This window comes from Phacochoerus africanus, chromosome 1 (genome assembly GCF_016906955.1).
Source record: "Phacochoerus africanus isolate WHEZ1 chromosome 1, ROS_Pafr_v1, whole genome shotgun sequence".
In the NCBI taxonomy this organism is placed as follows: Eukaryota; Metazoa; Chordata; class Mammalia; order Artiodactyla; family Suidae; genus Phacochoerus; species Phacochoerus africanus.
In genome coordinates, this window is record NC_062544.1 from 28,697,171 (window position 1) to 28,710,685 (window position 13,515).

The 13,515-nt window shown below is 44.9% G+C and overlaps 1 protein-coding gene across 1 annotated transcript in view; it reads left to right on the forward strand.

Annotated features, from left to right (window-relative positions):
• Window positions 1-857: 857 nt before the first annotated feature.
• Window positions 858-13,515, forward strand: part of ATP6V0E1 (ATPase H+ transporting V0 subunit e1) — a 34,937-nt gene continuing 22,279 nt past the window's right edge. The window contains exons 1-2 of the mRNA XM_047789743.1: window positions 858-1,046; window positions 7,036-7,083. Coding sequence (XP_047645699.1) covers window positions 943-1,046; window positions 7,036-7,083 — 152 coding nt within the window. The 5' untranslated portion in view covers window positions 858-942. The remainder of the gene's footprint in view (window positions 1,047-7,035; window positions 7,084-13,515) is intronic.

Consider the following 13,515-nt stretch of genomic DNA (forward strand, 5'->3'; position numbering starts at 1 on the left):
TTGCTTCTGTCTGAGAGCTCTTCCAGAACGGGGTTCTTTCTCTGTTCCAAGGTTGTCACATACATATTACAGTGAACGTATGTGAAGCTTGGCGTGCATTAGAAAGTCCACGTTACCTTCTCCTCAATATTCTGGCTTTAATTCCTACTCCCTTTTCAAGGCTCCGCTCAGAACTGGCTGCAGTGGACAGTCATGCTCTTTGGTTCCCTCTACCTTGACACTGCACTGAGTGACCTGCTCACAAGTCCTTCTCCTCATCAGTTCATGAATTCCTAGAGCGGGTGGTGGTGTCTGATTTCTGTAACCCCAAAACCTGGCTCAGTGCACAAGTCTAACAGTAGGTCAGTAGCTAAGAGCGCTGGCCTTGAAAATCACATCATCAAAGGTTGAACCTTGGCTCTGCCACTTAACTAGGTACCAGACTCTGGGCAAAAATTGTAACCTGCTCCCTGGACCTCAGTTTCTTTAGGTGCAAAGTGGGTATAGTAATTAAGACTACTTCATAGGCTGTAGTGAGGTGTTCGAAAAGAACTCAAGCACTTAACTCATATCCCAGTGCCTGGCACACAGGAATTCTGAACAGAAAATTACTATGAAGTTTTCTACACGTTTGTTGCATAAGAAGCTAAAACTGTAAATAACTACATGTGTTTCTTAAAAGGGCCACGTTCTTGCCCGGAAACTGCTAAGCCCTTGGTGACTTGACACTTACCTCTGGGGCTACAGGGCGAGCGCCTTCTGTCAACGAGCAGTAAGCCCAGAGACCCTCCGGGAGAGGGCGGGGCTCTATAGCCCGGCCCCAGAGGGGCGGGTCCGGCGCGCGGTCACGTGAGGCGCAGGAGGCGGGTCTTTGCGCGCGCCGATCACGCGGTCTGTGTTGACACTTCCGGGTGGCACCTAAGTGAGGCGGCGGGGCAGGGGCTGGCAGCTCCGACGGCAACCATGGCGTATACCGGCCTCACGGTGCCTCTCATCGTGATGAGCGTGTTCTGGGGCTTCGTCGGCTTCCTGGTTCCCTGGTTCATCCCTAAGGGTCCCAACCGGGGGTAAGTGCGCCAGGCCTGCCTGGGGTGGGACGCGGGGTGAGGACCGGCCGGGCCGGGCAGGGGAGAGGGCGACCCTGCTCTGGTCAGAGACCTTCCCCGGGTAGTCCTGCAGTCCAGAGTCAGGCCCCGAGCCGCGTGCAGCCCCGCAATTTCCTTATCGCAGCAGCCTCCATGTCTCCCGGCCCGAGCGTGAGGAGTTTGACCTCCGCCAGACCCTCGAGAAGGAGTTTTAGGGGAATTTTTTCTCATCACGTCCCTCTGTAGGAGGGTACAGTCGGAAATGGGTTTATATCGATTCAAAAGAGAAGTTGCGGTTCGTCCCTAGACGACTATTGCCTCTTTAGCCCTGCCGTCCACCCAAATGAGGCCTCGTTTGCCTAATCTTTGAAGGAACAGATCAAATAAATAAAACAGAAATGGCCCTCTCTGCCTCGCAGCCTCTCGCAGTTGCACAGGACAAGCTTGTGCAATGACATTGAGCCCAGGCCTTGCATCTAGTGGGCGCCAGGAGGTAGCTGGGGCCTGATCTAAAGCGAGATTAGTTACCGAAGAGCTGGAGGTATTGTTTAGAAACCCCTGCGTCATACCTTTTGGAGGGCGCTGGTATGTGAGTGTAACAAGCTCTTAGAAGCTTAAGAGATCCTTAAGAAAGACTTTTAAGGAGACTTTTTTCCCAGACTTCTTTGTTAGATAGAGATTTATCTGTTTGGTAAGTAAACTTTTTAAAAATTGTGGTGTGAAGCAGAGTGTTCTCAAAGGAGCTTTGAAACACCCTCTTTCTGGTTCCTCTTTTGCCTTTTAGTCATTTTCTTCTCACTGTAAGATCATGTGGGGTGAAACATTGAATTCACAGTTTTGGGGGAGCACCATCTCTCGTTTTATTCTTTGAAACTAATTGGTGGCTTCATAGTGTTTTGCATGTATAGTGGACATTCAATAAATTCTTATTTTTTACTTTTTTTATTTTAGGGCCGCACCCACAGCATATGGAGGTTCCCAGGCTAGGGGTCTAATTGGAGCTGTAGTTGCTGGCCTACGCTACAGGACAGTAATAACAGATTCAAGCCGCATCTGGAACCTACACCACAGCTTAGTGCAACGCCAGATCTTTAACCCACTGAGTGAGGCCAGAGATCAAACCTGCGTCCTCATGGATGCTAGTCAGATTGTTTCTGCTGAGCCATGATGGGTACTCCCATTCAATAAATATTTGTTGAGTGGATAATTCTATTTCCTTTATTAAAGAAAAGCAAATATATTTTGTGACCTGATTCTCCTTTGCTCTCTGGAATAAACTTGTGTTAGACCTGTTACTTCTCTCTAGCTTACAAGTAAATCAGAATTTGTTTTGATGAAAAAACAAATGAAAGGAGTTCCCGTGGTGGCTCAGTGGTTAACAAACCCAACTAGCATCCTTGAGGACTCGAGTTGGGTCCCTGGCCTCCCTCAGTGGGTTAAAGGATCCGGCATTGCCATGAGCTGTGGTCACAGACGTGGCTCGGATCTGGCGTTGTTGTGGCTGTGCTGTAGACTGGCAGCTGTAGCTCCAATTCAGCCCCTAACCTGGGAACCTCCATGTACTGCGGGTGCGGCCTTAAAAGAGACAAAAAGACAAAACAAAACAAAACAAAACCCCCAAAAAACCAAGTGAATTTCTCTCCTTCAATTACATTAGGCATTTCTCTCCTTCAATTACATTAGGGCCATATCCCTTGTAACATCAATTATATAAGGGAGTTCCCATCATGGCTCATGGGAAACAAACGTGAATAGCATCCATGAGGACACAGGTTCAATCCCTGGCCTCACTCAGTGGGTTAAGGATCCGGCATTGTGATGAGCTGTGGTGCAGGTCGCAGACAGGGGTCGGATCTGGCATTGTTGTGGCTGTGGTGTAGGCTGGCCCTGTAGCTCCAATTCGACCCCTACCCTGGGAACCTCCATATGCCGCTGGTGCAGCCCTAAAAAAGACCAAAAAAAAAAAAAAAAAAGCAATTACATGAGGTCATCTCTCCAGTCTGTAATAGATTATTTAGAGTGTCAGAATTTAGGGTTTCTTAAAATGATTTGTATTAACCAAATTTAATTCTTTGGACTTATTTCTCCTACTGGAGTTAGAGAACAACAAATATGCCTTTGTTGTATTTCTGTCTTCAACCGTTTTATCACCCACTGTCTGCCTTTCCAGCCTTTGTACTCAGAAAGCATTTATTATGCTGGTAGCTTAACCACTCCTTTCTTGAAAGCCCACCATGCCCAGCCTTGGCTCTTGATGCTACTTCTGTTATACAGGGTAATAAAGTGGCATCCTGTGGTCCACGGGCTACTCAGTTTCTAGCCCTAATGTCACGTTTCAGGTTTGACCTGCTAGTGATACGTTATCTGGATCTAATTCATAGCCTCCACCTCAGTCCTATTTCCTGCTCTTGGCAGGACTGAGCAGGTCTTAATACACAGGGTGTCTCAGAATTCCCTGGTGGCACTGTGGGTTAAGGACCTGTGGCTCAGGTCACTCCTGTGGCTCAGGTGACTGCTGTGGCACGAGTTCAACCCCTGGCCCCCTGGAACTTCCACATACATGCCATGTGTGGCCAAAAAACCCCACACGGTATCTCCTAGGAATTATTGTATCATGCTTTGAGAGACACTGCTCCCAGTTGGATGATACCCGTGACCTTGGATAATTGAGTTAACATTTCCACGTTCATTTCCTCATTATAAAATGGAAATATTAGTACTGAATTAGTATTAGTTCCCCTTTACCTCAAAAGACTGAAGATAATTTTTTTTTTAAAGTATATGAAGGAGCTGAATTGCTTCAAGGAATATGGTGAATGTTTAATGCAGGAGCGCATTTCTCATTTGAAGGAGGAAAACCTTCTTCATTAGGGAGATAAGTGAAGGGGCTGTATGAGCAGGAAGAGGGGCATCTTTGCCCTTAAATCCTCTTCTCTGAGACCCTTGCACATCAGAATGCAGCACATGGGGGATGAGGAGGTTTTTAGGACCTGGTGAAGCTGGGAGCAAAACATGGCCAAAGGCAAAAACTCTTCTGAATTTGTACAACCCAAAGCAGGCTCCTTACTCTCATCTTTTGGCTGGATGAAATCAAGTCTATGCCTGGACCGCTGATTCCTGACCGTTTCTGTTTTTCACGATATCTCAGTTTCTTCTTTAGGAATCCACAGATGCTGTGAAAGCTTCAGAGTTTTTCACAGGGGCTCCCTTAGCAGTAGGTGGGGCGGGGGCGGGAGCAGGTGCAGGGATTGGAGTTCAGTCAGCTCCAGTCTTCTCAGAAACTATGGAACATTTTCAAATACAGCAGAAGAGTAGAAAGAGTAGTACAAATGTCAGATAGTACCACCTAGATTCAGTAATGTTAACATTTTCATATTTGCTTTATCTGTGAATCTGTGTAAACATACATAATTTTGCTGAACCATTTGAAAGTAAATTGCAGTCATCATGACACTTTACCACTAAACACTTCAGCAGGCAGCAACTAAGAAGAAGCACATTAAAAGCTGATATTTTATTTTATTTTAGGGCCTGTGGAGGTTCCCAGGCTAGGGGTCTAATCGGAGCTGTAGCCACCAGCCTACACCACAGCCACAACCATGCAAAACTCGAGCCACATCTGTGACCTACACCATAGCTCGCAGCAATACCAGATCCTTAACCCGCTGAGCAAGGCCAGGGATCGAACCTGCAACCTCCTGGTTCCTAGTCGGATTTGTTTCCCCTGCAACACGATGGGAACTCCGAGAGCTGATATTTTAATGAGGGAGCTTTTCTTTTGATGTTGAACTATTAAGCAGCTAGAACTCAGGAGTTCCCTGGTGGCCTAGTGGGTTAACCATCTGGAGTTGTCACTGCTATGGCTCGGGATCGATCCCAGGCCCAGAACTTCAGCATGCTGTGGGCACAGTTTAAAAAAAAAAAAAAAAAAAAGCAGGTAGTACAGAAGGGTTTCTGTTTCTGCTCGCTGAGATGGTCTTTTAGGGAAGACAAAGATTGAGGAAGGGATTCACAAGTTGGGGCACAGGAATGGAGGCAGATGAGCAGAAGCCTGGGTTGGAGAGTAATAAGTATGGTGTGTCAGGGACACTGAGGGCACCTACGTTCAGGAATGAAGGGTTGCTGTTTGAAAGTCAAGAGTGGTGAGAAGGCTAAGTGGAGGGAATTAATGTGAAGAGCTGGACTTGATTTTATAGATCTTCAAACATTTTTTTATTGTGCAACTGTCAGAGTTTTTAGCACAAACCTCCTACCTATATATGGCTGTGTTATAAACATCATATAAGGTACATATTTTGAGGATTGTTCCTTCAAAATATATCCAGGAGTTCTCTTGTGGCACAGTTAGTTGTTAAGGATCCAGCATTATCCCTGAGTGGCTTGGGTGGCTGTTGTGGTATGGGGTCAGTACCTGGCCTGGGAACTTCCACAGGCCATGGGCATGGCCAGAAAAAAAAAAAAAAAAAGTGTAAAAAGAAAAAACAAATAAATAAATAAATAAAAATTAAAAGACAAAAAAAAAATAAAAAATAAAAAATTGTGTGTGTGTGTGTGTATATATATATATCTCTCTCCAGAGTCTTACCAGTTCTCCGCACAGGCGCTAGCTGGTCCATTAGAGGAATTCTGCCCTGACCAGTTTTTCTGCTTTTCCCTTTGTTCCCCTTTCCCAGTCTGTTTCCACCCTGCAGAGAGATCCTATTAGAATTTGGATCAGATTTTGTCAGTCCTCTCCCCAAATCCTTCCAAAGAGCTTCTCTTTTCCTTTCAGAAGCTACAAAATACCTCTGACCTCACTTTCTACCAGGCCCTCCTTGCTCTGCTTTGCTACACAGGCCTCTGTTCTCTTTGAATACCTGATACCGTCTTGCGGGGAGCCTTTGCTATAGAGAGCAGGGGTTTGTTCACTCCTCTCTCCCCAGAGCCTGGTGCATACAGGACACTCAGAATCTATTGAATGCATGAATGGACAGGCCAATAAGTTAACCACAAAACACACACACACACACACACACACACACACACACAGAATTTCTAAAGGCCAAGTTTATATATATATAGGAGTTCTGATATTTGCTCCCTGCCTCCTAGGAGATAGTCTTGCTTAGTTTTTGGTGCGTGGAGACCCCATGTTGGGAAATTATTCCCCTGGATGATCAGGGGCATTGAAAGGTATTAAGCTCCAGAGTGATGTAATGCCAGCAATGTTTTAGAAAGATTAATCCGAGGTGATTGTAGGAGTGAATGAATGCTTGGATAGAATGAAAGGGCAAGAAAGTGTTGATCTGCTAGCAGTTAGTTAGCCAGGCGAACCTGATATATTTTGAAGTTAACGGTGGGAATGGTAAAGGAAGAACGCTTCAGAGGACTTGTCCACAGCATTTAGTGAGTGTGAGGGTGCCGGGGAGGCATGAGCAAAGGTGACAAATCGGAGGGGTGGGTTGGATGGGTGGAAATGGCCAAGCTTCTCAGGAGTCAGAGATTTAGAAGGGGAGCCTTTGGGAAGAGAGCAATGGGAAGAGAATATCATGAATTCAGTTCTTATTAGTGTTGAAATTTGACTGATAAGAGAGCCAGGTTTAACTTTTTCAGACAGGAATGGAGATGAGAGGTGAACGCTAGAAAGGCATATTTTTAAAAGTGTAGTGTCGTTTCATTGCAGAGAATACCATGGGATGGGGCCGTTACTTGCATGTCAAGGCTCATTGTCATTGCAGGCTTTCGGGTTCAGTTTCAGATGGATTTGGACTAGACCCCTAAACTGTGGCTTAACACCCATCTCTTCAAACACAAATGTTAATTACTGACATGGAATTCTACCAAGTGTCCTGGTGTTTGAGCAAGTTTGGATCCATTTCTGTGCTGTGCAGTCCTTGCCAGTTTGATCACCTGGGAAGGGGACTTAAACCTCGTATGATGTCTGTTTAATTGTTAGTTATCTAATGATTGCTTTTTTTTTTTTTTTTTTAAGAGTCATCATCACCATGTTGGTGACCTGTTCGGTTTGCTGCTATCTCTTGTAAGTAATTTTTTCTTGACATAATAAGCAATTATTCTTGGTCTTTATTATATGTGTGATTAAAAGTTAAATAAGTGGAGGGTGATTGCTGTGAAACTTGACGCTTCTGTTTCACTGGGGCTTGTTCCTGGTGTCAGATCTAGAAATTGTATCCTAGGGTTGAAAAGGACACTTTTCCTCTGTTCGGTATATTTACATAAGAACTGTTCAGATGCTCTGTTCTTTTGGCAAAACGAGTCTTATTTATTTGGCACAAATTTAAGTCGTATGATTAGCCAGAAATGGTCATTGTACTGCTTTATATTTTACTGTTGTGAAGTATTTAGGCCTACTCATTTCACTTAAATATCTCCCCGTGAAGCCTGTAAAGCCATTCTTTATTAGGACTTTTGATAATCTCATGATTAGATGTTTGCGCTAGAATTATAATCGAGAAGAGTAAGGGCAGTTTTTTATTTTTTATTTTTTATTAATCAATGAATTTATTACATTTATAGTTGTACAATGATCGTCACAATCCAGTTTTATAGGATTTCCGTCCCACACCCCCAGCGCATCCCACACCCCCAGCTCATCCCCCCGCCCCCCAACTGTCTCCTTTGGAAACCATAAATTTTTCAAAGCCTGTGAGTCAGTATGAGGGCAGTTTTTTAAAACAATTCATTGTGCACTATCCAAGTATGATAACAATTGACATCTGTTTGAATAGATTATAGCTTTAGGATATGTAAGGTCATTTCTCAGTGTATACTTTTAGATTACTGTTCTCTATCCTCATGAGTGTTAGAAATGGCAAAACTGTAGTTGAAATAGTCTGTTGGGTTTTTTTGTAAATTAAGATATAATTTCACATACTATAAAATGTATCCTTTTAGGAGTAGCTTTTTAGAGTTTAGAACCGGTGATTCTCTTAAAAAGAGCTTGCTAGCCTCACGAGACTTCCTTATATGGAAAGTATCGGTGATGCCCTACTATTGTTTAGTGCCCATAAGTGGTAGGAAGCAGCAGTTCTAATCCTGTGAGTGGTTCTCTTTGGCTCTGAATCTATGAATTCATTCAGAGGCACTAATATTTTTCAAAGAGGTTGGTGGGTATGAGCCAGTTTCACTTCTTGGCATTGATCAAAATCTGCCCCTGACAAAGAATTATTCCGGTGAATTTTGGCAATCTGGTCCTTCAGTCACTGGCTTAAGTGCAGCTTGAAGTATTGAAAGCTGAATACATGTGACACTATAGACATATTGCTAAATGATGATGATGTTTGACTGCCTCAAAACGAGGGCTTAGGTGATGAGACTCGGTGCAGTTGGCTTGTTAAGTCTTTTTAGTCAGCAGGGCTTTTTCAGGTCATGGTTCAGCCCCCAGAATGGATGTCTGACAGGTAGTGTATGGAAAGCATTCTTCCTCCTTTTCTTCTTTTTGGCCACGGCACATGGAAGTTCCCGAGCCAGAGATCAGACCTGCACCACAGCAGTGACCCTAGTCACTGCAGTGACAACACCCAATCCATAACCCGCGGAGCCACAAGAGAACTTCTGAAGGGCATTCTTACATGAGCTGTGTTTAGCTCTAAAGAGTGAATGAGATGAAGTTTGTGCTTCATCAAGAATTCTTTCGGGGGAGTTCCCATCGTGGCACAGCGGAGACGAATCTGACTAGGAATCATGAGGTGGCAGGTTCGATCCCTGTCCTTGCTCAGTGAGTCCAGGATCCAGCGTTGCTGTAAGCTGAGGTGTAGATTGCAGATGTGACTTGCATCTTGTGTTGCTGTGGCTGTGTAGGCCGGCAGCTATAGCTCTGATTCAACCCCTAGCCTGGGAACTTCCATATGCCCTGGGTGTGGCCCTAAAAAGCAAAAAAAAAAAAAAAAAAAACAACCAAAAAACAAAAACAGAAGTCTTCTTTTGGAGTTCCTGTCACGGCTCAGCAGGTTATGAACCTGACTAGCATCCATGAAGATGAAGGTTTGATTCCCCGGCCTCGCTCAGTGGGTTAAGGATCCAGCGTGGCTGTGGCTGTGGTGTAGGCCGGCAGCTACAGCTCTGATCAACCCCTAGCCTGGGAACTTCCATATCACGCCATCTTTGAATTTTGGCTAATTAATTTTGTTTTAATTCTCTTTGAAACAAACAGGAAACCGTTCCAACCTTTCATGCCTCTTATCTTCATTCTTAAGTGTAAAATAAAATAACGACACTTGGTTGGAGATGATATCACTGTGAGTCTTGGTGAGTCAGTTGAGAACTGTCTATGAGCCATTACCTCTGGCTGTTAGATTTTTTCCTTTGTTCCAGTGTGCTGGTGACTGCTGACAGCAGGTCAGTACTGTCACTGATGTATTAATAGAAATAAGATACAGTGTTCCAACATTCAGTGCATCTGGAGGCCATTTTTTCGAGAAATAAGCTGGGTGGTCCAGATTTTATAAAATTGTCTTTTTCTTTGGTTGCTTTGAAACCTGATCATATATCCTATTTAGCAAAATAAACTGCCTGAATCATACAGATGGAATTAAAATCCTGAATATTTTACATACCTTAGTCCACACAAGGGTGGGATTCTGTAATAAATTTAACTTGAAATCCAAAGACAACTTCCCTGTTTGGGGCTAGTTCATATAGTTTGTTGAAAATACCTCATTTGAAGTATACACGCCCAGAGAAACCAGATTTCCTAAACGAAGTCATGTTTTGAAATACACTCATAGACTTTTAAATTGCCTTCTGTTTGTGGCAACTTTTTCCTCTTTCCAGTTTGTTCTAGCTCCTGGTTAGATTCCTCGGGGTATACCTTGGTTGAGCTCTGCATAAATCAGGATCTCTGCCAGTACAACCAGTTTGTGTTACTAGTTCAGCAGAGGAAAGTGTGCTCTCCCTCTGGTTCCCTCTTCGAGGCACAAGATCCCTTTTGTTTCTTAAGCACACAATCCTTTTTGTCACTGTTCTAAACTTTCTCTTGGTCTTGGGTTAGTTGCTAATGTCGAGTTACGTTGTCACTCACCCAGAGTCACAAAATTCACATCTTCAAGGCAAATTAGAAATTTAATGTTGTATTGTGAAGATATAATTGCTTCTTGGGAAACGTGGTATATCTTCAGCACTTGACTAATTCTAAATCTTCGCAGGGTGATAGGGCCGAGGAAATACTGGCTAGGAAACCAGGAGACCTTGGCTCTGCTAGGCTGAATAATATCCAGCCTGATTATGTTGTAGTAGGTTTTGGTAAGTTTTTAAATAAGGTGCTATATGTAGAAACTTATAACAAAAGATATGAAAAATGTAAAGGAACGTTACTGGTGATTTTTAGAAATAAGTTATTTTAATTCAAAGAATATGTGTTACTTGTAAGCGCGCATTTGCTTACAATGCTGTCGCAGCATTTACTTTATTGGGCCTTATTAGAGGTCATTCACTTATTTACTGTTAATAATGATATACTCGTAATACTTTAATGAGCCTACTGTGTACAAGACACTGGCCATGTGACAGTGAATGAATAAAAGAGATACATCTCCGTGCCCTGTGTAGTGAGGGGGGACAGACAGCAGCAAAGAGCCAGAGTAGCCTCCAGTCACTTCCCAAAGATGTGCCCTTACCTACTCATTCCCCAAACCCCCTATTCTGTGACCCCCAGATGAGCCCCCCTCACTCGCCCCTCCAGCCCCCTCATACTGCCCATCGCACAAGAACCTGCACAGCCAACAGCAGCTTTCCCCAGCTTGTCCAGGAATTTGCAGATCCACAGCTGAGCCCAGCCTTGCTTTGGTCCTGGCTCCGGAGCCAGTATGGGGACAGGACATGATTACCTCCCAAGGCCAGGGTCCTCCACTTTGGTTTCCCACCAACTAGCCACAGCTAGTCAGTTTCCAGGGTATTCTTTACTATAACATGCTTTATTTTTTTTTTAAACTTTCTGGTTTTGGACTTCTAAAACTCACTGTATGTTCGCTACAAAAGTAGAGAGAATAGTAAAATGAACCTTCATTTACCTATCACCCGCCTTCGAAAATGATCCACTCATGGCCAATCTTTTTTTTTTTAGGGTCGCATCTGCAGCATATGGAGTTTGCCAGGCTAGGGGTCAAATTAGAGCTGTGGCCACTGGCCTGAGCTACAGCCACAGTAACACCAGATGCCAGCTGTGTCTGTGACTCACACTGCTGCTTATAGCAATGCCGGATTCTTAACCCACTGAGCGGAGACCAGGGATCGAACTTGCGTCCTCATGGTTATTAGTCAGGTTTGTTTCTGCTGAGCCACAACGGGAACTCCATGGCCAATCTTGTTTCATGCCCACGCATTTCCCCTTCCACCTCAGGTTTCTTTCTTTCTTTTTTTTCCCCACACCCATAGCGTGTGGAAGTTCCCAGGCCAGGGATTGAACCCGAGCCACAGCAGTGACAACGCCAGATCCTTAACCCATGGTGCTGCAATAGAACTCCCCACCCCAGATTTTTTGAAGCAAGTTCCAGATATATCAGTTTATCTGTAAATGTTTCAATGTATGTATATTTCTAAAAGATGATCTCTCTTTTTCGAATATAGCCCCAAACCATTATCACACACAAAAAGTTAATTCCATTATATTATCGAATATCATTTAAATGTCCCTAGTTGTCTTATTTATTTGATTTACGTATTTATTTGTTTGAATGAAATGCACATAGAGACAGTGCATTGCGATTAGTGGTTGTGTCTTTCAAGTCTCTAGAAGTTTCTTCTCCAAATCTTTCTTTTTTTCCTGACATATTTTAATAGAAAAAAACTAGATTGTTTGTGCCGTAATTTTCCAGTTTTCCAGAGTGTGGTCCTTGTTAATTGTAAACCCATAGTGTTTCTTTTTGTTTGTTTTGTTTTTTGTCTTTTGTCTTTTTAGGGCCACACCCTTGGCATATGGAGGTTCCCACGGTAGGGGTCTAATTAGGGCTATGGCTGCTGGCCTACGCCACACCCACAGCCATGACAGATCTGAGCTGCGTCTGTGACCTATACCACAGCTGGCAGCAATGCTGGATCCTTAACCCACTGAGCGAGGCCAGGGATCGAACTCGCAACCTCATGGTACCTAGTCAGATTTGTTTCTGCTGCATCACAACAGGAACTCCTCTCTTCAGATTTTAAATAAAGGAGTGGTTTAGTTGAATGGCCACTCTGGCTGCTCGAAGGCCGGAGTGGAAGCAGGGACATGCATTTAGAGGTTAAGGTATTCGTCCAGGTGAGGAATCTTTGTGGTTTGGTGTGAGGTGATGATGAAGGGGGTGCACAGGTTTGAGAACTAATTTGGGAGTAGAATTTATTGGTCCTGCAGGTGGATTGGATATGGGAGAAATCAGAGATGGCTCCTCGGTTTCTCAGTCAGGCCATTTGCTCAGGTGGTGAAGACTTGGCACAGGATACATTTCAAGACAAAACTTCAGTTGAGGACAGGTGAAGGTTGAGATGCCCGTGAGCCTTTGAAGAGATACCAAAGGGACATTTGAGGCTGTGCACACATATGTAATCACTGAAGGCCGTGCTTCTCTCTGGGGACCAGCATCCAGTGGGAAGAGGCCAGGGATGCTGCCGAACACCCTGCACCGCACAGTGCAGCCCCCGCCCCCAGTGAAGAATTATGCAGCCCCAAATGTCAGTAGTGCTGAGGTTGAGAAACCTGCCGGAAGGGAAGGCACGGCGAGAGAAGAGAGGCTGGGGCCCAGCTTGAGGAATGCCAGCGTTCAGGTGTCGTTCGGATGCCATGAGGAGAGCCAGTGAAGGGCAAACTCCGGCCTCCTCTGTTGACTAAGAGGGGGTGACCGGAACATCTGGAGGGACGAGTGGGAGGCAAAATCAGGGGGCAGGCACACCCAGGCAGAAGGCAGTTCCTCACAAGGGTGGGAGAGAGTGGTCTGGAAGCCGCAGAGTCGGGGCAGAGAGGTTACCGACGCCTGAGCTCTCTGCTGTAAGACTAAGCCGATCTCTCTGCCTGACCGAGCCTCAGGGGGGAGCCAGGCTTCAGTGAAACTGCAGGCAGCGGGAGGTGGGGGAATGGAAGGTGTGTGAGTGGCAGCTCATGGAGCCAGTGACAGAGAGCACAGTGCAAGGGCATGGGAGAAAGGAGAGGGGGGAGGCTGGATGGAGTGATGAGATGGGCAGAGCAATCTGGGAATGGGATGCGGGTCCTCCTAGATGGTCCTGGGAGGTTTTGAAAATTTTTTCCTGGCCAAAAAAAATGAGGTAAACAAAGATCATGAGACCTCTGGAATTTGTTACAGTTTCTCTTCGTAAGGGAGGACTTGGACCGGAAGGCTCTCCACTCACTGTAGCCTGACGGTGCAGAGGGTCTGGTGGGACTGCTTCCGAGAGCCACAGGCACTAAAATGGTGGTAATTGTTTTTGTCACTGTTGTTTTGTTTTCTCCATACAGATACCTAGTTGTTGAAAATATTTTCCTTTC